The sequence below is a fragment of the Belonocnema kinseyi genome, chromosome 9 (genome assembly GCF_010883055.1).
Source record: "Belonocnema kinseyi isolate 2016_QV_RU_SX_M_011 chromosome 9, B_treatae_v1, whole genome shotgun sequence".
In the NCBI taxonomy this organism is placed as follows: Eukaryota; Metazoa; Arthropoda; class Insecta; order Hymenoptera; family Cynipidae; genus Belonocnema; species Belonocnema kinseyi.
The window spans coordinates 70,042,110-70,070,103 of record NC_046665.1 but is presented as its reverse complement, the minus strand read 5'-3'; the positions used below and the strand labels follow the sequence as shown (position 1 = coordinate 70,070,103).

Sequence of the window (27,994 nt, the reverse complement as noted above, 5' to 3'; positions counted from 1 at the left end):
GTAATCTCAGGTAATCCAGAGTAATTATTTATATAGAGATAATCCAGCGTAATGCGATATAATCGGGAGTAATCCGTTACCGCTGGAAAGCATTTTTAGTAGTTGTTTTCCCCTTGGCTGCCATAAAGTTTCTCATAAATTGAAATACGTTTGATCTCCTTTAGACGATTTCTAATCGAAATGATTGTCAAGACGAAAGGAAACACTTTCGGATAAGATTCAAAATAGTGAAACGTAAGTTAGGTATCAAAGGTGGAAGAAACAGAAAAGAAAAAGAAATAAAAATAAAATAAAAACCCATACCTCGTTTACAAATGCAAACGGTTACGACAGACCCTCGCATAAATGTACGAGTGCTCGCTCGTCCACGGGACTATTTCAGCCAACGAATCCGGAAACGAGCACTACTCGCTGTTTCCGGTTATCTGGAGTTACGAATCGTGACTCCCAATATTGGACGATGGCACTATTATTTTTTCCCTTTTTTTCGACCCCCCCTTCACTCGCTGCCGCTTCCTGATAAGCCGACACAGCGCGCAAATAAAAAAAAACCCTCTTTTAAAGGAAAGCATTACTTTCACAGCAAAGTAAAAAAAACCTTTTTTGTATATATTTACTAAATGAGCCGAGTAATTATTATTTAAAAAATGGGATTTGGAAAAAAGAGACCGTTAATTTCCTGAATTATCGTTTAAAATTGCATAGAATATCTATAATCTGAGTATCTACTGCTCGGGCAATTTGAAATTCCCGGTTTTTCTCTGCAAACTTTTTTCTTCCCCGGTCAGTTTAAAGATAACAGGGCCAAGCTTATCCTCAATCACAGACTAAAGTGATATTGCTAAAGTATGCAAGGTACAACATGTAAGAAGTTGAAAAAAATTGTAATATCTTTTCTTAAAAAAAAATTATGAGGTGTTTTTTAAATTTATTAAAAAAATTAACGTGATTTCCACAAAGTTGACCATTTTAATTCTCAGGCATTTGACAATTTTCTCTTCGTAATCATTGTTTTCTAATCATATGTTGATAAAGCACTTGAATGAAAGCACAATTTCATAAGTTTTTTAAATTTAAAACGACTTTGTTTAGATATTATAACTAAAAAAAGTACCCAAACTGCTTCGTAAAGCACCTGTGTCAAACTAAATATTAAAAAATTAGAAATTGCTAAATAAAAGCAACAAAATCTTTGTAGTCTTTAAGATTCACAAAAGATCATACATATTGCGATGAAAAGGATAATAATCAAGCAGAAGGCTCAATATTTTACAGTTTAGTTTTTTGCAAATTTTGGAATTCGAGATTCAATTATAATTTTTTGAGATTGAGTACTTTTTCGAAACAATTCTTTTTTTAGTAATCAGCTGCAACTAGGTCACTATTGTACGTATGCTACCCAAAACTGAGAACAATTCAGTTGGATAAAATTCTCGATAGATATTTCAGAAAATTTTTAGTCTTAAACTACTTTTCGATATTGTAAAGTTATAATGCAAAACGTCGATTTCCTAATAATTATCTACTCCTCTTTATTTTTTTAAATTTCGTAAATTTTGTGCACAAAAAATAATTTCTTAGTAATAAGACATAGAAAAAGCATACACTTTTGAAACGATTGGTGAAAAAGTTTCAGCATAAGTTTTATTCATAACGTATTTCCGGATATTTCAGTTATTCAATGTTATTTTTCGATATTTTCTACATTTCATTCAAAAACCTCAATTTTTTAGGATCAAGCCACACATAAGAACAATATTAATACCAATTACATACATTACACAACTGTATTGAGTTATTTAATATTGTGATTACTTTAATGGAGTATACTATTTAACGTAAATTTGTGACAAAAATGTAACAAAAATGCAAATAAAATAAGTGAAATCTCACCAAAAACATCAAAGATGCTAAACATTCCATTTCTTTTTAATAGTAATAATTTCTCAAAATTTTCATTTCTTCTGATTTTAATACATCCTCAAAAAAATCAACAATATAATGTCCCGAGAAAACTACTGTCTTCTATTCATTAAGTTGAAAAAGATTATAGGATCTGATTATGCTTGACTCATTTAATATCATTTAATAATACTTTTTTACTAATTATTTAAACTTTACATTGTTTTAATGTGTACGTATATGTTTATATGATCAAACAAACTGATAAAAAACAAATATTAGAATAAGCTTGTTGCTTATAACTGTAGTATACAAATTAGTTTTCGAATGTCCCAGTTACCTGTTCACTCGGCCACATGTCAGTTTTTTCATGGTTTTTGTAATGAAAGAGTTAGATTTTTTTATTTAAAATTGATCCTCGGGAACATCCTCGAGAGTACTTCTTGAAATAAAGGTTAAAAATGTCACATATTTTCTATGAAAAAAGTAAATAAGGAAGTTGCATAGGTTATCAACTAACCTTTCTGTCATGATAATTTTTAACGAACAAAATAAGTAAATATCAACCTTTATGATTAAATTTTCAACGTTAATTTTATTCATTTATATTAAATTAATGACATTGAAAACAATCATAAAAGATATTATTTAGCGTTCAAAGAATTAATTTAAAATGAAAAAAAGGCCTTGATCCTTTTTATTACTATTTTTATCATAAATAGGGTTAGCACTAGTGGAAAAAATTGTTTTTACGCTAAGTGATAGAATCATATTTCTCTTCCCCCCCCCTCTCTCTCTCCCAATCTCTCTGATTCTCGACTAAACAATAAAAATAAATGAAAGTAGAAAAAATTACAAAATTCTGAATGTTTTCTTGGTTCATCCACGTTAAATAAAATCCTGGTTTTTTTCTATTTTTACCGAACCGCTAAACACCCAGACGATATTCGGCAAAAACTATTTATCCATTATTGTATGATATGCTCGAAAATATTACATCTGGAAATGAAAACAAGGAATGGTGGGGGGCCTCGAACCCCTTTTCCGATCAAGTACTTTCATCCGGTTGTTAAAACTTGATTGCAATTATTGTTGTTGTCAGTCAGAAATTGGCCCATTATGTGTGAATGTTTGAGATTCAAGTTACGGTAATAGTATCGCCCGCAGGTGCAACGTGCCAGTGCATGCTGTGTATACTAGCCATAACTTTAGTATCGACGCGATAAACGAGCACATCGCACACCTTCGACGTTTCCTGCGCTTTTGCATGTGACTAACGGGCACTTTTAAGCCATGAGTAATGCGATCTCGAAAACGTTTTTCATTGTCAATAATACGGAAAGGCTTTCCTTCCAAATTTCAAATCGCTGACTTCACAACCATAGGGAAACCAGTACGAAATGGATACAAGTGCGAGCTGAATAATGGGAAAAACTGCCTAGGTCTTAAGCAAAAGTTATCTAGGATTTTTTATTAGTAGCAATATTAAAAAAATAGTATTTTATGACCAGATTTTTAACAACTTACTTAATATTTTTTAAATAAAGAAATGAACGATGTGTTTTTGACATGGCGTTGAAAATTTGGTTCGTTGTTTATCATTTTTTATAAAACTGAATTCTTTTCACTATTCTTTTGCTAATTCCGTCAATTCATCAAACTCTTGGTTTCAAAAATATCTCATGATTAATTTTTCTCCTCATTTTCATCGAAAACATATTTGGCCTGTTTTTATGAGAATTGTCATTCAATTCGAAATAAATGGGATAAAAGTAGTTTTTCTGCTTTTAGGTTGGGAGCACAAACAAGTAAGTGCAACTTGCCAAACAACTTTAAAATAAATAATCAAGTTTATTCCTTTTATCAAAAGAACGGAATAAAACTATTCGTACTTCTTTATTGTATGATGATTAGTAGCAATAACTGTCATAATAGCATTTATTTAGGATACATGCAAACATGTTTTTGAATAACTATTTTGGATTATTGTTTCATAAGTTTATACACGGACTCCTTCGAAAACTGACCAGAGAGGATTCAAATGTTGATATTCACTACGTATCAGAAGAGTACCATCTGAGTAAAATTTCAACTTTTTGAAAAGTATAAAATATAGAATAAATGGCTAATGTAATTCAGTTGATCGCATTGCTTTCTTTAAAATGAATGTTCAAGCTTGTTCATTATTTATCATTTATACCTCGTAAGGGCTACCCCTACCTCTTTTCCTCTTTTTTCTGTTACAAGCATAATTTTGCTATTCATTATACTCTGTGAAGGAATACATACCTTTATTCAATATTTCCATTTTCTTCAGTTCATTCAACAATTTCTTAACTTTCAATATAGCCTTATTCCCATTCATAAATAATGAAATGTCTATTGCTTATTTTAACGAAGTTATGTGTCTAATAAGACCAAGCTTCTTTTAGTCACTACTAAAATTTTCGTAACTAATATTTATTATTCTTGTCTCCATCGTCCAATTAAAACATCATTTTTCCAGTTGGGATTTTTTTAAATCACATATCAAATATTTTTTCAGCAGTTGAAAATTCAAAATAGTAGCATTATTTGCAAATGTAGACATTGAATTTTTAGCAATTGCATAATCAACATTCACTAATAATGAAGTGGAACTCAATTTTTGATAATAGTATTCTAAACTGTAATTCAGATTCAACTATTCAAAGATGAAGACTATTTTAAATGGAATTTTCTACAGCTAGTTTTTGCAAATGTTAAAATATCAATTTTGAATTCTGTTGGATTTTCAAACTGTTTAAAATTGAAAAAAATTTAATATTCAATTTTCTTTAATTGTAAACAGTTAACAATCAAAGAAAATCAAGAGTTGAATAAAATTAATAATTGAATTTTCCAGTGTTGAATATTAAACAGTTGAAAATATGATATTAAACCATTGAAATATAAATTTTCAACTTCTTAAAATACAAGCCTTAACAATAGAAGAAAATTCAAATGATAGAAATTAAACATAATTAAAAATTCAATTTTGAACTTTAAAAATTTTAAATACCTAAAAATTCGATTTTCAATTTTCAAAAGTTGAATTTTCAAAAAAGTTAAAAATTCAATTACAAATTTTTGAAAATGTAGCTGTTAAAATATCAACTGGAATTAATTAAACATCTTGTTTTGATTTTACTATTTTTCATGTATCAATTTAATTCTCATGCTTTCTTGAATTTCCCACATTTGAAATTTCAAAAGTTGAAACTTCACTTTTCATTCTTCAACATTTTAAATTTCAAAAAGTCTACAATTGAATAAATTTTTTTTACTTTCACCTTTTGGTAAATTGAACTGTTGAAAATTCAAATAATGTAGATCCGAGTTTTGAAAATGAAGGAAAACTGTTTGCTTTTTTCATTTGCAATTTGTTCATTTTTAACAGTTTAAATTCAAGAAAATTTATTTTGTTATAAACTTAACTTTCGAAAATTGTAAAATGAATTTCCAAGTTTGTTTCTCTCCTTCTAAAAGGTAGAAACTAAGTGGGATATTCAATTAATTACTTTGGTTGAGAGACATAAAATAATTATGGACAATTTTATCATGGTTTTTGTAGAGGAATCAATTCACTTATAAATCAGTTACACTCACTGTTACAGCAATCATATTATTCGACTTTCCTTCATCAATCCATTAATCTATTTAGCATAAATTCGGCATGAAGGATATTACCGTAATAGAAATTGTATTTTCAGTTTACAGAATAAATGGCATGCAGATTGTTTCTCCTAATTGAAGCAATTACATCCAATTACCAAAAAGTTCCTCTACTATTTTCGAACGTTTTCTCAAAATAGGATTACCAAATACTTTTCCTAATGAAAACAATTTTTAAAACAAATCTTCTGATGATAAAGTCTTAACTGTTAATGTTCCTTAATGGGGTTGTTGCATATTTTCAAATATATATTTTTTTATTTCAATTAAAAGAACTCTAAAAAATGTACGTAATTTCTAAAGGAAAGTTTTCCCAAACGAATTTTAATTTTTTAAATGTTTAATAAGTATATTTTTTTAATTTTAGCGGAGAAATCTGATTGGTTGGACGGATCCCTTAGAAATCAAATTTTAATTTTCGCTAGCTGTCTGCTAGATACTTCATTAATCAATCAAGCAAGTGCAGTGATTGTTTACGCGGATTGCAAGCCGTAACGTTTCAAGGTCACAGGAATTTCTCATAGAGATTCGGATACTTTTTCCTCAACATTTTTCTATAAAAAATAAAGCATTCCAAAAAAATGTTGAATACACTAAGCGTTTCAGAATTTTATTGAGTATTTAAGAAATATATTATCTAAAATTCATGAAACGACCTCATTAAAAGATATTACGTCATTTGATAAATGAAGATTTTATGAAGATTTTCATATTTTATGAATGAAGATAAGAAAATGGTTTTAAAAAGTAGTTGAAAAATTGTTAGCTGCTGAATATAGACTAGTAAATCTCTAATGTTACCAGATTCTTATTTCTTGCTAGGATCGTTTTCGCGCCCAAGCACGTCCTCGCGTAGTGTGTACGAGCAATAATTTCAGTATCAGTGCAATAAACGCGTGGTACGCGCCCATTCACGTACAAAACGTATGTTCACTCTCAGTCCTTAAAGATCCTTAAGCTCAAGCCCCTCGGCTCACGTACGACCTCATAAAACAAAGTCGATGCACGGCAAATGTCTCTTGAAGTTAAATCCTTCAGAAACCAAAGAGCATTCAACATTATATAAAAATCTGAAAGATCCCTTTGTCTTACCATAAATTTAATAGTACCACTTTAAATAAATTTCTTACGTTCCCTACTTTATCCTGAACGTTTTATCCAAAAACATGGGGAACGGTTTATAAATTATTTCAGGTTAATATTCCAACCTCCATTGCCCAGGATTGTAAATGTATTGATTTTAAATATAAAAAATGAGTAAAAGTTTTTATTTTATTGAATGCAGTGAAACCCTTTAATAGCCCTTCCTTCTATAGCCCTTACGAAAATTGACGCCGCACCGCGCCGCAGGTAGGTGTAACAGGAGCTGCGCAGGTCGTGCGGTGTCTACGGTTGACATTAAGGCGAGCACTCAAGCGTAAACAAACAAAAAAGCAGAGGGCTATAATGAGATAGTTCTGACCTACCTTCAACCTCAAAATCGGCGCTATAGAAGAGTTTTACTGTATAGTATTTAAAATCTTTAACTTTTATATATTTTTTCACTTAAAACATTTAGTCATTCTATTATTTAGATTGATAATGAGACTTATCCTATCCTACTCTGACATGCACTGTAATATTACGGTCCATCCTATCCTATACTATCCAATTCAATACGACTGTATCCTGTCCTATCTGATCACATCTGACACTATCCTATTGTATTCTATTCCATCCTATCCTACAATGATCCTATTCTATACAATCCTATTATATAATATCCTGTCATATCCTATTTGATCCAATCTTGTGATATTTAATCCTAAACTATTCTAACCTTTCCTGTCCTATACTAACTGATCCTATCCTATCAAATCCGACCTGATCCTATCTTATCCAATTTTATTATATCCTATCCTACTTGATCCTATCCGATCCAAGCCTTTCATATCGTATCCTATTCTATCATACCCTATCCTATTCTATAATATCCTGTTATATCCTATAGTATCGTATCCTAAACTATTATATCATATCATCATATCATATCCTATTCTTGGTTATACATACTATGTACATACTTAATTAAGTATAGTCAAAGATTAAGTTTCTCAAAGCTTTGAGGTACACATTCTCATCGTGACACTCGAGCTGGGCGCTGGATTTCCGACAGACATTTGTAAACAGGTTTTGTTGGATTTTTTTCTCGTAACTTTCGTCGTTTTTCCACACATTTTTGTTTATTTTACTTTTTTCAACGTTATTTTTCACGAATAAAACAAAAAGTACGCGTCCTATCAAGAAGTGATTCTTAACGAAATTGTAGATCTTTTTTAGGATAACCATTTTTGTTAATTCATCTTTTTTTTATCCTACATAGGTTGTCCACAAAATGGAATTTCTTATTTCCCATTATTTTTTGTGCAATCAAAATTTGAATTTTCTATTTTTGAAAAAAATCCAAAAATTGGTTATGATAATATTGTAGGGATTTTAAAAATAAATCTTTTTCTTCTCCTGACTTTTTTTCATATCGTGCATTTTTCGGCTTCAAATTTTGATTTTCGGTTGATTAAATAAATTTTGAAAACGCTATAACTCTGATTTTCTTTTTATTGAAAAAAGTCATGAGGATAAATTGTTTGTTCTTTTCAATACAATAAATATCCGTTCATAGAATTTTCAAATTCAGAAAAAAGTGGTCTCAAAAATTTTCAAAATGCGCTTACTTGTTGAATTTTTATCAAAAATGGCTGATTAATGAACTCGTCCTTTCTTTTAGGACCTAGAAAAAGTATGCCAAGGATGGATTTGATTCGTTCATTCTTTCGAGAGTTATCGTGTTTACGGACGGACGGCCGGACGGACAGACAGACAGACAGACGCCATCGTGAAAAACCTGATTTTCGGATTCAGGGGGTATCAAAACAGGGAGATCCGTTGAAAAAGTGTGATGTCAAATTTCCGACAATTTATAATACTTTCTCAATCATAAATGATGAGAATGTAAAAATGTCGACCAACATGAATTACTAAGAAAGGAGTTTAAATGTTCCATATGAAAATAGTTTCTCAGATATTTTATGAAACATTATATAGGCGTTTCAAGTTGAATAATTTAACACAATATATGTTCAAATCCGAGTTCCAATTTAAAATTCTAAAATATTGTATATGTGTGATAAAAATGTGACAAAAATGCAAAATATTTAATTTTTAACAATAAATTATACACCTTCTGAATGAGCTGGATATCAGTTGCTCATTTGAAAAATTCGGTAATAGTAAACAGTTCGTTAATAGTTTATTTTTGAAAGCGTGAAAAACCACTAAACCAAATTATAAATTAAATCCGATATAAATAAGTTCTTGGATTGTACAAAATTCCTTCGACTGAATATTTCCGGGTAGTTGATTTACAGTGCTGAAAAAATTCGTAATAGCGGATACGCATGGTGATAAAAAAACCAAAAACAAATTAACTGGATTTGGAAAAATTAAATTCATTCGGGTTTTCGAAGTCGCAGATTAAACAATAATTTCATAACATTTTTACAATTTAAAGCTTGGATCTAAAGTCATTGTGTTATGTACTGAATTTTAATGTAAAAACCTCTGTGACGTACTATAGATGTTTACTTTAATTATTTTTTAATTGTAACTTATGTCTTCCCGAAAATCTTATTTTCCAAAAATCAAAGAGTCTATCAAAATGTCAATCGATATATTCTGTTGAAATAAATAAATTTTTAACGTATGTTCCAAATGAAAAGTTTTCTTCATAGAAACAATGCAATTTTTTGTTAACTTTTAAAGTCGCTAATAATTAATCGAGAACAGCTGTCGAAAGATACAGTATTGTATAGGATTCATAATATGAAACAAATTTTTTCTCAAATAAACAGAACATACAAATTTGTTTGAAACTTTATAAATCGGTACTGGCGGTTGATGAAAGGTTCAACAATAGGTCGAACGATGTGCCTTAAGGAGGCGAACAAATACACTAGATATAGCATTGTTGTCTTTTACATATCATAAGATTCAACAATAGGTCGATCGATACGTCTCGAAGATGCGAAGAATTGTAATAAACATAGTATTGTTGTATTCTGTTGAATTATTGACATCAATCGAAGCTACAATTCGTCTTTTAAGTAATCACAAACCTCTCTCTATGAGAAAGAAAAATTTAATTAAATGTGAAAGAAAAGTGTTCAAGACTTCTCATTTCCAATCACCGAAGTTTAAGCAACGCTTGACTCGGTTATACCTGGATGAGGGCCGTCGTACTATATAAAGTGTATTTATCAACTTCTAAATAATAGAAGAATAGATCATTAATTATTATTATCAGAGTGAGGAAATTTAATTTTTATAATTAGTGACATTTTGATGGTACATTTCCATTTATTCAGAACGTCAATGCAGCAGTCAATATGCTTTTGACACATGGTCGTCACTTTCTACAACAGTTCGAACCAATAAATGTCCATGCTAAGCCGTCCGAGAGATCGTGGTCAATCACTACATTGATGCGACAACCGATGTGTCTATTTGCATAATGCATCGATTAAATAAACGGCTTATGGCCCAGTCCCATATCACGCGATGCATGCTCTGATGAATTCACCCTGTAACAACTAGTGACAGACTCTTTCCCATACCACCACTGCCAATTATTATGACATACTCTCAACCATCATTCAAATTAAATTCTTCGATTTAAAACAAAATTCGCAGTTTTTTAGTAAATTCACAAACTTTTAGTCTCCAAGCCGAGTTAGTATAAAACCACCTTACTAGTAGTAATTACTTACTACTTCTGGTAACAGGGAGGGGGTAGTGGAATTAACGTTACAAAGTTAGGTAACGTTCAATACGTTTTCTAAAAATGCACTTCAATAAAGTTTGCGAATTTTTTTCAAATTTCCCTGCAAGAACGGTTCAATAATAATTTAATAAGTTTCAAAATAATTTTCATATTTCAGACTTTACACTCTTTCTACTGGTCACCTTTTTTTCAAAAATTAATTTTTCCCCTGTTTTCTATCAACTTCCTCTTTCACCCTTTTTTCTATTTTTTTCGCTAAAACTCGAACTGAATTAATATAACTCAATTAAAAAATTTAACTATTTTTAGATAAGAAGTCTACTATTATATTTTTGTTTCGGAATTTATCTCGTTCGGTTAAAAAATCTGCTCTTTGTTTGAAAATGCAACTATTTTGTTAAAAAGTCATCTTGTTGAGAATAAATGTTTTTAACTAAAAAAGGCGCCATTATATTTTTTGTTAAAAATTAATTTTTTTATTGAAAATTAATATTTCATAGTTGAAAATTCCAATATTTGGTTTAAGATTAATGGCCTTTGTTAAAAAATTGTCTTTTTGGTCAATAATTAATTTTCTTGGTAAAAAATCCATCCTTTTTGGTTAAAAATGCAACTGTTTGGTTGAAAATTAATCTTTTACCTATTTTGTTAAGAATTATTTTTCTTATTGAAAAATCAACTACTTTTTGTTTAAAGTTAATAATCAAGCTATGTGGTTGAAACTCAACTTGTTTTCTGAAAATTAATATTTTTGATTTAAAATTCAAATATTTATTAAACAATTGAACCACTGTGTGAAAATGTAACTGTTTCGTAAAAATTAACTTTTTTGTTGAATAAGCATGTTTTGTTTTCAAAAATCAACAATTTATAGAAGATGTATTTATTTTGTTGTTGAGAATTCATCTTTTTCAATGAACTTCACTTGTTGAGAATTCGTTTTTTTTATGAACTTTTTAAAATGAGAATATGGCGGTTCCATTTTTGGTTTAAAAAATATATTTTTTAGTTGCAAATTGAACTATTTGGTTTGATATTCACCTTTCTTGATTAAAAATTCATCTACTTAGTTAAGGATTCAACTTTTTTTTAATTCGTTTTATTCGTTTAATTCAACTAATTAATAATTCGTCTTTTGGTAAAAAAAATCATCTTTTGTTGTAGATGAGTCAGCTTTCTTCGTTAAACTAGAACTTTTTTGTTAAAAATTAAACTTTTCGGGTTAAAATTCTAGTCACTTTTAAAAAATTCGTCTTTTAGGCTAAAAAAATCAAAGGTTTTCGATCGAATTTTAATATGTGTTGTTTGAAAATTCGTCCTTTTGGATAAAAAATTAATATTTTGTGGTAGGAAAGTCATGTTTCTATGCTAAAAAATATATTTTTTTTAGGAAAAGAACTTCTTTGTTAAAAATTCAACTGTCTTAGAAAAAATCGTCTTTTTTCCCTGCAAATTTAAATATTTTTGGTTGAAAGGTGATTCTTTTTAGTTGAAAATTCAATTATTTTGTTAAAAAGTCGTCCTTTTTGTCAAAAATGTAACTAGTTTGTTAAACATTCGCCTTTGTGTATAGAAAATTTAGCTCTTTGGATTAAAGATTCTTAGTAGAAAAGTACTCTTTTTTAGTTGAAACTTCATCTTTCTTGGTTGAAAATTAACTTTTTTGTTGCAAATTTAACGGTCTTCTAAAAAACTCTTCTGAAATAACAATTCAAATATTTCTTTAAAAATGCATGTATTTTGTTGGAAATTCGTCTCTTTTTATTGCATTTTCTACTATTTGGTTATAAATTGTGATTGTTATGTTAAAAAGTAATCTGTTTTAAAAAATGCAACTAGTTGGTTAACGATATATTTGTTAAAAATTAAAATTTTTTTAATAAAAATGTAACCACTTTGTTGTGAATTAATCTTTTTAAATAGAACATTAAACTGGGTGGATTAAAAATTCATCTTTCATTGTATAAAATGAATATTTTTTGTTTAAAAATTCATATTTCTTGGTTGACAAGTAACTTTCTTGTTAGCAATTCATCTGCCTTCCAAAAAATTCGTAGTTTTTACTATTTTATTGTAAATACAACTAATTGGTTGAATTTTTTTTGTAATTTAATTATTTTGTTAAAAATCCATCTTTCTTCGTTAAGAATTGTCTGTTTTATTGACAATTCAAAATTTCAGGTTGAAAAATAAAGTTTAAAAAAATCGTCCTTTTGGCCTAAAAATGCAACTACTTGGTTGAAGATGTCATTTGATTTGATTTAATATAATTTTTATTTTGTATTTTATTTAATTTTATTTGGTTTAGTTTCTTTACTTTATTTACTTATAATTTTTTTATTATTTAAAAAGTATATATATATTTTTTTATTTATTTATTTTAAATCGACCATTTGGTTGAAAATTCATCTTTGTAGGTTTAAAGTTCAATTATTAGGCTATAACAATTACTTCTTAAAAATTCGTCTATTTTCTCGAATGATTTTCAACTATTTTGATTGTGAATGAAACTATTTTATTATAAACTATTTTTTGATTTGAGATTCGTAATATATTTAGACTTGAAATTTTAGGAATTTAAGAATGTACACTAGGTACAATCAATCTCAAAAGTTCCCTATCTTTAAAATGATTGATAAAATCGACAAAAAAGATCTATTATTAATTTCTGTAAATCATGGTGGAGGCTTCTAAGCATACTACAGAAAATAATCATTCAAGTTAAAATGCTTTATTCAACAGTAGTTATTTAAAGGTTAATTTTTTTTCTTCCTCTTTAGGGAAAAGTTACAATTTTTATTTAATCCTTATGATCAAGGCCTAATTTTATTCTTTGAAGGATTCTCTATTATTCTATTTTGCTAGTATTAATTTAAATTTAAACTATGATTGTTTATAAAAATAATAACTGTATGATTTCCTAATTATTTTTTTCAATAAAATCAACCCAAATAGAATTTTAGAGAATCCTTTGAAGAATAAAATGAGGAATTGATCATTAGGATTTAATAAAAATGGTAACTTTTCTCTGAAGAGAAAGTAAAAATTAATTCTTTAAATAACTACTGCGAAATAAACAATTTTGACCTGAATTATCTTTTTCTGAAGTGTACTTGAAAGCCTCCATCAAGATATAGAGAATTTAATGACAGATCTTTTTTTGTCGATTATGTAAATCATTTCAAAGATAGGCAACTTTTGAGATTGATTGTACATAGTGTACATCCTTAAAGCTTATCGTATTGAATTTAATATTTATCTAGAGAACTACTAATTATTATTAAAAATGCTCACTTCTGCTAATGCTTAAGAGAAAAAGTCTTTTATGGGTTAAGAGAAAAAAACTAATTGAAATAGAATGGCTTACCAGCCCAGTGGGTAGAAACGTGTAAGAACATCATTAGAAAGGCTACACAATGTCCTAAATCAGTCCATATAACGTTCCATAAATATAAAATGTTCCAGAGACGCTTTAAGTACGTATTTCGAACATAAAACGTTTTTAGAACATTATTTGGTCTGACTCATGACAGTTTTTAAAACGTTTAAATAACGTCTTGTGACTTGTACGTCCAAGAAGCGTTTTTAGGACGTTCCAATTACGTCCTTAAATATCGTGCCCACTGGGAGAGCACTTGGTCTTGAACTATTTTAATTAGTATTGATTTATATTAGCCTCTTAAGAAAGTTGTGCCGAAAATCAGATATTTGGAAAAATAGTTTTATATAATATAAAGAATCCAAATAATTTTACTGATGATTTCATTTTGAATGAAAACATTGTTTTTAATAAAAAATTATCAGAAACTTACTTTTTCAATGGAATTATTTCTTACTATTGCTTCTTATCAATATTTAAAAACTGGTTGAATATTAATCAATTATGGCCATTTTCGAGAGAAATATTCTCTAAAACACTACTCTATACGTATTTAAAAAATTGGAAACAGTAGAGTTGTTGACAAAGTTTTCCTTGAAAAATTAGCAATTTTTTGTTTAAATTTGACCATTTTAAAAAAATTGTTATGAAGCTACAGGAAAAAAAATCAATTTCAAATCCTTTTCTCGAAATACTTATTTTACGCATGTTTTAGGTTTCCTTTATAAGAAATAATTATTCTTATTTTACAGGACATGATGAATAGTTTAATTTCAATACTTAAAAGCACAGAAGACGTTTATTTCCAGAGACTAGTTTTTGTAGTTTCTTTTTCATTTATAAAAATGATATAACTTAGCCATCTCGAGACGATTCTATGAAATTATCCGCACAGATTTCACATTTAAATGTATTATTAATCCAATACTTATGAAGCAAATCCATATTGGTCACATATCCCTTTTAATTTAAATCCTTGAAAATATACAGAGTAAAAAGTAATTAATTCTTGTAAAATATGTGAATACTAGTCATAATGTAATAATGTTTTATAAATTTATATAATCTATTATGCACGTCAGATTTCCTCTAGTTTTTATTTTTTTACTGAACTTTTTCTTTCTCTTTAATTTAATTAGATTTTGCAAGATTTTATTGGAACTACGAAATGTGTATTCTGTACATTAAATATTTTACAAGAAACTGTTACACATGTTATGCTAATTGAAAAAAATAACAGGCTATAAGATAATCTATGGACTTCCCTAGTAAAAATGGATTTCCTTGAGTAGCTGATGCAACTATAGCTACTCGTGAATATTAAACAGGTGGTCTTAAATATAGACCACGACAAAGAAAAAGTTTGTATCTTTCGTGGTATCTGGTGCTTGAAGATTGCATCTCCCATTTGAAACTTTTCCAATTCGGTCTAATTTAAAAAATTCTCATTTCGCATTATAACGTCAGTTATTCGAGAAATGGAAAACGAAACGTGCAGCGTCTTCTTGCGCAACAAACTTTCAACGAGAAATGTAGCAGATGCAAGATAAATAATTTTGAAACTCGATCATTTTGTGGCATATAAATTGGAACATAATATTTTTCAAATCCATCAACTTTCCTTTAGACAAATTTCATTTTCACTAAAATGGTACTTCATAAACCCACTATCAATACTGCGCGCGCTACAGCTCTCGAAAAAGACGGTATTGTCAATTAATAACATAGTCAAATATAAAACAGAATAATTCACTATTAAATGCCTAGTTTGATTCCCATTTTAAATTAAAAAGTATGATCATTTAAAAAGTAGTAATTTGAGAGGCATTTGGTTTGAAATGTTTAATTCAGAAAATTATCAAATTGAAAATAATTCAATATTGAATACCTAGATCTGACGTGCATTTATTCTTGAGATACTTCAAAAATATTCAGTTCAGAATGCTTTTTCGAAATTTTTCAATTGCGCAGGAATTACATTGAAACATAATATATAGTGAAATAATTCAATTTCAAACACGTCTCAGTATTAAATCAGTAATTTTGAACATGTCAAAAAATAAAATTATTCTAGTTTTGTATATTTTAAGTCGAAGTCTTAAATTTGACAGATACCTCATTTTAAAATATACACCCTTAATGTAGGTGTCGTGCCAATAATCAGTTCTCAGGAAAAAATAAACTTTCTATAGTTTTAAGAATTAAAATGATATTTTCAGGCGCTTATCATTAAAGGAAAAACATTGTTGGTGAGAAATTTTTTAAACTAAGGAAAAAATTTCATTTTAACAATGTATAGTGCAACTAAATTTTGTTTTAGTATCGCTTTTGACCATTTATTGAAAAATAATAGAATTTTATTATTTAAATGGCTTATTTTTGCGCGGGAACCATTTCTTACAACTTTACTGTTTTCTATTTTATAAGTAATATGTCTTTAGACTGAAATCTTCTTACATTTTTTTAAAGGTTTTTAAAATAAATAATTATATTTAAATATTATTTCTAGAACCGAGTAAGTTTCGCTTACCCTGAGATAGATTTAACTTAATCGTCTAATAATAATCATAATAATAATTTACTTATTTTCAAATTTAGGTACAGGAGAATTATAGAAAATGTTTTCCCAGAAAACTAAGCCATACTTTGTTTATCAGATTTTAAATCTTGGATAAAAAATTATTATGTTCATAATACATGGCTGTCAGTCAAACACTCTTTTCTTTAATTTAAAGCAATTTTGTTTATTTTCAAGTCATTATTGGTCAAATAAAAATATTAGGTTAAAGATACTGTTTCATTAACTACTGTTTCACTGGTCCATTTTGAAGATATTTATAATGGAAAATTCGCCAACTTGTTTAATTTTAAATGTTTATAGATTAAAATCATACATTTTTTAATGTCTTTTTCGAATCGGTCTATCTTGAAGATTTACAATTAAATCTTCTTCAATTCTAAATGTGTTTAATTTAGAAATATGTAATTTCAAGTGTTTTTTTAATAAATCAACTCTGATAATTTACAATTGAGAATTCTTCAATTTAATGAATATCGAATTGAAATTCCTAAATATTTATTATTTCAAAGATCAAAAGTTAAGAGTTTTCAATGCTAAATCTTCCAAATTAGAAATATTGCAAATATAAATTATCCGAATGACAAAAACACAAAAGCCTCTCTGCGAATCAACTTCATGCTACGAACGGAATGTATTAGCTGCCTACAATTGTATATTATTAATAGTAATGTTTTAATAATTATTTAGAAATTATCATTTATTATTTATCCATTCATTTGTATTAAATTTATTGAAAAATATTAGGACCTTCCTTCTCTTTATATGAGAGAATTCTACAATTAATATCATATTATTAGCTATTTTCCAAGCTAATAACATTTAAATTAACTCCAAATAGGTCTAGGTAATGTTAGCTAATTGAACCCGACGAAAAAAGGTAATTATTAGGGATAAATAATAATCTGAATTTAAATGGATCCGTTCAAAAGGCAATAAGAAACAGGTGACTTGATTCGCCCTCGATAATTAATTTTACATTAACTATAATAGTAGGCCGAATTTAATTTAACGAGAATATAATTCTCGTTTATAGACTATGTTTCCGGCTAAAAACCTAGACACAATTTGACAAATCGAATGTTGTGTGTAGTCCTATGACGATGTACCAAAATCCATTAGTATCGTATAATTCACAAATTGCCATCAGTTGCTTTAATTTATAGTTATATCTTTCGTATTGCCTCCATAATATCAATTAATCTAATCGTGACATTTGTTTTTATTCTATTTTAAATATAATACTGATTTAGTCAATTATTATTTTACTTTACTACAAACTTCAACTAAAGCAACCGTCTAACAATGTTAAATATTAAACTTCATAAATCAAAATATTTTCTTAATCAAAATTACCACTAAGCGATTTTTTTGCAAATCATCTTTTAAAAAACAACAATGTATGAATTCGATCAAAAACATGACGGAAAACGAATTAATCAAACGACAGAATGGAAGCAACCCCAATCTAGAAAAAAACACCCCTGTATACGACCAAGTCAAAAGGGAATGTTTTTATATATTTTCTTTTATGTACGAAAATAATAGGCAGGCATTGTAATCAAAAATATAATCAGAAAAAATGAGAATAGAATTCACCCTAATAGCAGAAAAAGCACCCTTCGATATTCGAATGGTATAAAACCATTAAAAATCGAATTAGAATGGTTCCCAATTTTAGTAGGTTGTTATTTTCTAAATGTAGATTAAAAACACATTAAGGATTTGAATATTATATGCACCTCCCCTTGTTCACATAATTATTTGTTTCATTTCATAATTTATATGCATTTAAAATACAATATTCTCTAATGAGATGGAAGCTTCTAATGTGTCCCCTAAGGGTTTACATTTTTCCTACACCTTCTCTATTCCTTTACACACCCTCCACACACTTACTTGGTGGTGGAAGGGGGACCTACAGTTTAAGGTGGGTTCCGAACCACCAAGAGAACCACCGGAGATGAACAACTCCCTTGCTAGGCAAGTGTTCACCGCATGGGCCACCGAGACTCTTCCAGAGGGCGAGGCGGGAATCGAACCCGCAAGCCGAAGGAGTGGGTCCAAAGCCTACGCTTTAGCCCCCACGACCATCGTCCCACTTCTAATATTCTCTAATGTGGATAATTGATAATAATTGAATTATGTGTTACAAACTTAGAAATATGAATTTGAAGTAAGAATTCTTAACTGGCCAATTTTGAGAGCCCTAGGACGCCCGTCTGCTGGATGTCTCGCGTCGAGCTCGATCATTTATTTACCTCGCGTTGCGCTCTCGGTCTTTGTACCCCTACCGCAATTTGTACTCCCCCGCAATTTGTGCATAAGCCTTTATAAATTAAAGTTCAAATCGTCGTCAACTGAAATTTGGTGAATGTGAATTCTCTTCTGTTAAAGCTCCTTCGGTTTTAACAACCAAATTCTCATAATGTATCTCGTGTTCACACTCGATTAAAATTTGTCTGAAATGTACACTTTTCTATATTATGTTCAACTCTGTTATATTATTATTACATATATCCTTTTTTATTATTAACAAATTATTTATTCCATAATTGGCATTCATCCTTATTCACATCTACCCTGAAAAATGTATTATTTCAATGAATTTATAATCATCCTTACAATTTATAATGTACATTTATATTAAAACAGGCATATCTTTATCGTCTTGTCTTTATAATTTAAAAAGTGTGCATCCTATAAAAATGTTCTAAACAAATTTGTAGATATAATTTAGGCAAACTCTTTTGTCATTTCATTGTAGCTTGCTCGGTAGATTGTGTCATTTTTCTAAAGAAAATGTATTCTTTATTTGAATGTTATTTTTTACGAATAAAATGATAACTACGTATCCTAACAAAAACTAATTTAGAACAGACTTTTTCCGTGAAGAACTTTTGTCTATTTATTTTTTTCGTGCCCTGTATCTTTTTTTGAAAGCTTTTAATTTTTTAATGTTGGGTTAACGAACAAAATCAAACTTGCGCACCTTATTAGGAAATAATTTGTGAACCATTTTTATATTTTTTTGTAAACAATTTCCGTATATTATTTTTTTTTCGTATTTTGTATCTTTTTTAAAAAAAATCTAATCTTTCTTTAATCTTATTTTTTACGATTAAAATGAATACTACAGATCCTACAAAAAAAATGATAAAAATAAATTTTTAGACCTTTAAGGGAAAATCAATTTTTGTCTTAATTTTTTTCGTATTTTATATAGTTTGACCTCGAAACGGAATTTTTTATATCTAATCACATGTTTCAATATAAAAGCCAAAAAATATGTTTCTTATCGAAAAAATAATTTTAACAGAATTTGTTTATCTTTCTGAAATGAAAAATTTTGCTTCTTTACATTATTTTCATATGTCGTATGATTTTTGTGGAAAATGAAGTTTTGTATTTGTTAAAAAAACGTTTTGGTGGATATAAAAAGAACCATTGCTTAAAAATGACTCGTGATTGAATTCCTACATTCTTTTTATTCCTTAAAAACGTGTGCCAAAGTTAAATCCATTCTGACCAGTTTTTTAAAGTTAGCATGTCTACAAGTTACGGACAGACAGGTAGACAGACACTTTTATGAAAATCGTTTTTTCTGACTCAGGGAGTTTGGCTCGCTTATACTCAAATGGGGGTCGTACTAGACGGAGTGTAATTTATCAGCTTTTAAGCTATCTTCACTCTCAAACTGATAATAATAATACCTTCTTATTAGGATGAGAATGTAAAAAGGCAAAATAGAGGGTTATCATCATACCCTTAAGCCATTTCCTTTTTGGGGTTGGCGTGACTCACTCTGTGAGGAAGGGAGTAATCTGAGGAACAAGTATAGATTTTTTAGATTGTTTTAGAATTCAGGTGTTATTTATTTCAGTAGCACAATCGTTCCGCAAACACTGCTTCGTCCCAGTTTACTGAGCAATCTCTCTAGCAATCACCCCAAGGGAAGAGCCTCACAAAGTCTTTATTTAAGGTTTCCCACTCGGGCCCATTAGTATCCAAGGTCTTTTGTTTTAGGCTTCATTAACTTTACAGACGCCCTTTTTATTAACTATTTGCTTGTTTCGTTAGTCGTTTATTTTTCATTCTATTTACAATTTACAATCTGTCGACAATGTTGCAATTTGTTTCTCAATCTTTCCTTCAAACACCATAATTTTTGTTTTATTTACGTTAATTTTAAGGCACACGCCCTTCATGCTTGTATTCAGTTTGATCAGCATTATTTGCAAGTTTTCGATTGCTTCTGTCATAACAACCTTATCATCTGCGAACGCTGAACCCTCGCACCCTTACAGTTTTGAGATAAACACCTTCTTCTTCGGAGAGGGCCATTCTTAAACACTTGTCCATGAATATAATGAATAGCCATGAGGATATAACGTTACCTTGTCTGACACCTTGCAATATATCGAACCAGTTACTCAGTTTTCTATTTTTCGTTACACTATATTTACGACCAGTATATATTTCGTATTGCTTGGAAGAGCCATCCATTGACTCCGTACTGTTTCAGGAATTCCCAAAGTTTACTTCTAGCCACCTTGTCAAATGCTTTTTCTAGGTCAATAAATGCACAGAAAACTTTTTTATATTATCTATCTGAAGCTAAACATTTGATCCGTACATGATCATCCTGGCTTAAATCCACTTTCTACTTCCAATATCTTCTCTTCTTTTATTTAAATTACCCTACGCATAAGTATTTTTAATTATTTTGCTGGAAATCAATTGATAATTGATTTTAATTTCATTGAGTTTTACAAACTTAGAAAGAAAACTTTTTTTCTTTTATCTATCTTAAGCTAAATATTTGATCCATACATGATTTTCCTGGCTTAAATCAACTTTGAACTTTCTACATCTTCTCTTCTGTTATTTTCATTACCCTATGTATATGTATTTTTAATTAGTTTGCAGGAAATCAATCGATAATTGATTTTTATTTCACTGAGTTTCACATACTTGGAAATACGGGTTTAAAATAAGAATTCTTAACAAGCCTTTGTGAATATTTTTCTTACGTTATAGTGCTTTAAAATAATTGAAACTTCATTCATACTCTTAGTAAATGAAAAAAGCAAAATAGAGGGTTTTTAATTTCATTGAGTGTTACAAACTTATAAATACGGATTTTAAATAGAACTTCTCAACCAGCTTTTGGGAATTCATTCATTACGTTAGAATACTTTAAAAGAATTGAAAATTTATTCTTACTCTCATCAGATGAAAAAGGTAAAATAGAGGTTTATTAAGTTGGTGGATATCAATGGATGATTTATTTTAATTTAACTGAATATGAAAAGCTTCGAAATATTATTTTAAAGCAATAATTTCTAACAATCCTTTGTGAATTATCTCCTTAAGATAGTGTTCTTTAACATAATTTGAATTTTGTTCCTACTCTTAATAGATTAAAAAAAACTAAAAATAAACTGTTATTAGGTGAGTTAAAGTCATTATTTGTCACGTGACCAATAAAAAGGAATGAGATTATTTTACTTTTTTTATTACATCTTTTATGCATTATTTTAACTTTCAAAAATCTTAAGAAATTTAAAATAAATGAGAAGTGAATTAAATATTAACTATTATATTTCAATTTGCGTGGGGTAATATCGAATTTTACTTTCATATCCTAAAAACTGATTTCAGTTTGGATGATTATTAATTCTAGACCTTAAGCATTGCATAAAATTTCTTTTTCTATTAATAAAATTAATTTTGCAAAAAGTGCATCACAAAAACGAAATATTTTTACTATAAAATGTATCCTGCTTTTCCGAGCAATAATAATAATCAAATATCGCATGTAAAAAGGAACAAAAAATATGAAGTACCGCTGCAAAGTGCTATGGATATGATCACTATGGGAGTATTTATTTGTGCTCATTTTAAGAGCATTTCGCTTATATATAGATATCAAATGAATTTTCTTCCTTATAGAGGGAGGTTTTGGTTTTGCTTGAGCAAAAAAAGAACTAAAACTTTTAATATTTGTTAAGCTTATGTTTCTGTCTTACCAAAAATCTTATTTTCAGGAAATCAGAGAGCCCATCAAAATGTCAATCCATGTGTGCTGTTACAATAAACAAGTGTTGAACTTACGATAGTGTTATATTCCAAGCCAAAAGAAATGTTTTCTTCGTATAAACGAGTTAACCTTTCTTTTAAACTTTCTCCTTCGCTATTGAATAATCAAAAAACGATAATCAAAAGTCCGTCAAGAGTATATTAATCAGAGTCTCAAACACAAAACCAACTGAATTAAATGCAATACTGTTATCCCAATGCAAAAATCTTCTTATAACAAGGTAAATAATTTTGTTACAAAATACAAAAACAATATTGGCAGAGTATTCTAGGTCATAAAAGGTTCTTAATTTAGGCCACCGATGCGTCTCGAAGACGCTAACAAATACACCTATGCATTACTGTTGTATTCCCAATATTAAAAAATTTGACCTCATATCAACTAGGTAGACAATATGTTTTTAAATTTATATACCGGTATTGAAAGATGATAAGATGTCATAGAAGGTTCGTCAATAGGTAATTCGACGAGTCTCGAAGACGCGAACAAACATTTCAGATATAGTACTTTAATGTTCCTAATATAAAAAAAGTTCAATTTTTGTTTAAAACTTTATAAACCGTCACTAGTTGGGTCATCAAAGGCTCGACAACAGGCTAATCGATGCTTCTCGAAAACCCAAACAAATTCAGTAAAATGGTATTGCTGTATTTATAATATAATTTTTTTCATATGAACAGAAAAACCCATTTTATTTAAACTTTATACATTGGTAGTAGTGGGACATAAAAGGTTTGACAAATAGGTTCATCGATGCATTTAAAAAACGTGAAATAATGCAATAAATATCGTATTGTTATATTTTGAATATCAAAAAAGTTTTTATTATATACGCAAGGTAACTTGGATATAAGCTAAGCTACCATTTATCCACACTGTAAAAAAATCTATTGCATTTTAAATCTCTGGTGGATGCAAATAAAAGGACCCTCGTATATCGGAGTAACTTCACGAATCTGTTGTGATATTCCAATTCAGCCGATAATTTTACATGCGAAAATGTAAAATTCATTATGTGAAAGAATAAAATAAAATAAAATTTATCAGGGCGACAGGTTTCGAACATTCGAAAGCTCAAACTTCGTACAATTTCATGGAGATTGAAGAAACACAAACCGGACACGTTACCACTTACCTAAAACACATAAGATAGTATGGGTATTTTTTTGATGTTTAAATATTCCGTGAAAAAAATATGAAATATACGTTTTGAATAACCGCATATTTCCGTTACAATAGCAGAAAATGTAAAAGGCAAAATAGGAATAGCTCGGATTCGGTCTACTTTGTGTGAAAGCTGTCAAAAACGTTAACCAAAGCTGTCACTTTCCTCGCATTAAAAATAGAAATGCTCAAAAATTGAAGGATGAAGGCATCGATAAAGAACGAACACGAGAGACGCTTTCGCATTCACATATTATTTGATTAATTATACTAAATTTTAAATTAATTATAAATCAAAAATTTTATATTTTCCGCCAGGGTAAAATTAAAGATCTTTGATAAAATTAAAAATCTCGATATAATTTTCAATCACAGGAAAGTGATTTTACCGACGCGTGGTATTTTTACACGCCACGACTGAATTTTCCCTTGTGAGTGTAAAGTTTGTACGAGGGAATGTCTAATTTTATTTTTATCGAGTGTGTAATATTACACTGCTGTTCGAAGGTCCTTTTATTTACATCGCTAGAGGATGTAATTTCACATACTTTTGTAAAATCACACAGTGGAGTGTGTGATATTTACAATGATACAATATTTAATTTTCCGAAACTTTGTAATTTTACACAAATCTTTTTTTACTGTGCAAATTTCATTATCCTAGCTTTTTAAGTTTTCGAGGAATAGTAAATAGAAAACACTTACACCTGCACATGAGTATATATTTTTTAAATATTATTTTCTTATTCCTGAATTCGAGTTATACATAAATATGTTAAAAAGATCAGATTATATTAAAATGCATGCACTCAGAAAAAATATTCTTTGATTTGTTTGTGTCAAAGAAATGGGTTTTTCAATAACAATTTTCCTTTAGTTTAAGCCGATTATCTTTATTTTAAAGCTATGCTCGGTCAATTGAAAAAAACTTGTGTTAAAGAAACGGTTTTTTTAAATTCAAAAAAAAATTCTGATTGATTCTGGAATTCTGGCCTTTCTGATGTATTCCATTTTTAACGGTTATCCATTTTGAAGACTTTCAAACTAGAAGATTTGCAAATGTAAATTATCAAAATTTTTTATTTTAAATGTACGTATAAGATTTACAATTCAAACCTCTACAATTTTACAGTGTTATCATGAAAGTATTCTTAATTTTGAAAATATGTAATTGAAAATTATTCAATTTTTAAGATTTGTATTTTGAATGTATATAATTTTAAACGTTTTTTGTGTATAGTCCAACTTTAAAGATGTTTTTTAAAATACTTAGTTCAATTATAAAGGTTAACAATCGTAAATGTTTTAATTCCAAAGATTTTAAATTGAAGACTTTAAATTTTTAGCATGAATGATTGGAAATTATAAATTTTAATTGCATTTTTTAAAAGTATTTTCATTTTAAAGATTAATAATGAAAATTCACTCAATTGCATAGAGTAACAATAGAAAATTCTTCAATTTTTAACAGTCAAAATGACACTGTTTATTTATTATATTGGAAATTCTTAAAAATTTTACATATTTAATTGGCCAAAAATGTGTTACGTAATCTATTGATGGCTTTTAACAGTTTTCTGTCAAGAACTCGTAGAACTCTTGGAAGATTTCTAAATTTGAATGCAGGGTGAAGCGATGTTTTTTACCATGATTTTTCGTTTGATTGTATCAAAAAATAGAATGAAATTGGAAAATAAAAGAGTTAATACGAAATGTAGAGGAAATAGGAACCAAAACGAAGCTTTGATGCCTGTAATGACCATAATCAATAATTTTGTCTTCCGTTTATCTACGACAAATATTATATAATTACAATTATTATTTGAAATAACTGGAAAAATTTTGTAAACATTTCTTTTACGTAATGTATTCAAGTTGACTGAATGAAAAATTTTCCGCAAAAAGTCCTTGATTCAGTGAAATTGTTCTGAATCATATGAGACAAGAATACAACATTCTATTTAAAACAGTTTCCTCTACGACCTGGTGACAATTGACGATGTGAATATTTGTATAAATATATAATCAACGTCGATTATAGTACCACCTTCTGCTCCACTAATCCACTTGCATTGGTGATTATTTAAAGTCTAAACGTGACCTTAGACTAGACATTTTGGCGTCTTAATGTCTGGCATTCTACTTACTTGGTGCATCGACGTTTTCGATGAAGAATTCTGATCCAACAAGTCTTGCGAAAGTGATCATTAGGAGAAGAGCCTGCATCTTGAAACCAGAATGAATTCTTCCTTCTTAGAAAATTCAAGGCCTTGAATTTTGAAAAATTCCACCTGAATTTTTTCAACTGCAGGAAGGAATTTATCCAATTTTTCTACAAGCCTTGTAATTCATCGAATCAGGCCCTTGGCGAGTTTGCGAGTGTCATTACAAAAAATTGTCGCACTAACTCACTCGCATCCTGCAAACAGCCAGGCACCGATCAGCCAATCAAGCTTTAAGCTCGAAACATTTCCGCTCACGTATACGTCGATCTTGATTAAGGCAGGGTCATGTTAAACAGGGGCCAACGATCTATCGATGAATCGGCCTTTCCGTTCGTCCACATCGCGTTCAACTTCCGGTTTTCCACAGTTCACTGAACGAGAAACTCAATTTTCACATACTGATGTTATCCAATAAAAGCTACCTTCACTCTATCCGAATCCAAAATTCATCCAAAAAAAATCGTGAGTCTTCTGCAAATGTCCCTTGTAAGGTCTTGAAAATAAAATATCACTAGATTGGTAAATTGTATAGTATAGAATGAAATGATTGTCGTATATTAAAATTTGCGTTAGGTAAGCTGATTATTTTATTAGATTGATACCCTTAAATTACAACTAGATTTTTTAATTATAGGGTAGAAACTTGCGTGAATTTCATTAGTAGTAGGAAATCATTTTTTTATGGGGGTAGCAAGTTTTAGGGGTATAATGAACTAAACTAAAAGTCTAGCGGAAAAGAGATCGGAGAAGCGTGCACTCCAAGGGATGAAAAAGCGCGCGCACTGCTGCGTTGCGGCAGGCCTACTGACAAGGGTAGCTGAGGTTTCGGATTGTCCCGTCCTCGATCGGGAGTTTCCGTCACCCGTCGGCCAGTTAAGGCATCCTGTGTTCACTTTTCATCCCCTGCGTTGTCTCGCCGATTCCATAGCTTTCTATATCGTATAGAAAAGAGCAGATGGAATAGAAGGGGCACATCAGATAAGCAGGTGAACCCCTTGGATGATGGAAAACGAGCCAGAAAAATCACACCCCGATCATAGAGAGTTATTGATAACAATTTTTTTCTTTTGCCTTCCTGGCAGAAAAGAAAATGTTAAAGACCGAATCCATTTCAAAATCAGGCAGTTTCAATACTTGAAGTCGCAGAATCTTTCGGGGACAAAATATTTTGTGTTTCAAAGGAAATGAGTCCATATGTATTTTTGCGATTTGTGAAAAAAATATCTTCAAGTTACGCGTATTTGAATTTTTGGCTTTATTTCTAAAGAAAAACCACACTTGTATTTTTGTCGATTTTTTATTGAATTTTCACTCTCATAAGGAAAATATCTTGTGAGTTTCATAATGGCCTAATAACTTTTGTGGTCGGAAGAATTTTTGTTCCTAACTTCGAATTTTCGTATTATTCTTGCTTACAACAAAAGATAGGAAAAATGTTAAGAAAAGAGTTTGCACATTGAAATAAGTTCTACGAAAATTGCAATGTTTATATAAAAAAAAAATTATCTTGACCACAAAAATTGCTTATCCCACATAAAACTGATAGCAAATGGTTCCCATATGTTTCTGGTCCTTCAACTTGTTTTTTTTTTAATTCTATTTATAAATGAAGAATTAAAATTCAAAAATGTCTTTGTTCATATTTGTCTATCATTATGGGATAGTTTAAGGTCTATGCAAATTTAGATTCACGATAATAGGTAAAACTCGAATAATAAATTTAAAAGCTAGACGACTAGTGTTTCCTGATTTTGAAACTGTTTTCTATTTTCGAGTTTTTGTTCAATCTCAAACTAAAGTTAGATAAATAATTAAGTAAAGGTTACAAAATAAAATGTTTAATCCATTTATTATTATTTTTAATAATATTGAATTTCAATAGTGCTATGTAGAAACTTGCCTTTTTTCTGCAATTTTCAACTATTTATCTACTTTTAACTTGATATAAATTAATAATTAATTCAATTTAGCAACTATAATTATATAAGCAAATTATTATTTTTGATGAATATATTCATCTTTATTAATTATATATAGTACGGTTTCTTCCTAAATAACTAAATTTTAACCACTTTTTACTTAGTAAAGTAATAAATAATGCAAGGTAAAAAACATAGCTGGCCAAACAATTTAT

General features: G+C 29.0%; 1 protein-coding gene across 2 annotated transcripts in view; it reads right to left on the bottom strand.

Annotated features, from left to right (window-relative positions):
* The window catches only part of LOC117180368 (hemicentin-1-like), a 95,279-nt gene extending 68,650 nt beyond the window's left edge, over positions 1-26,629 (bottom strand). For both annotated transcript variants that reach the window (XM_033372837.1, XM_033372838.1), the window contains exon 1: positions 25,783-26,629. In XM_033372837.1, the coding sequence (XP_033228728.1) occupies positions 25,783-25,861 (79 nt within the window). In that variant the 5' untranslated portion in view covers positions 25,862-26,629. The remainder of the gene's footprint in view (positions 1-25,782) is intronic.
* Between the last annotated feature and the right edge of the window lie 1,365 nt (positions 26,630-27,994).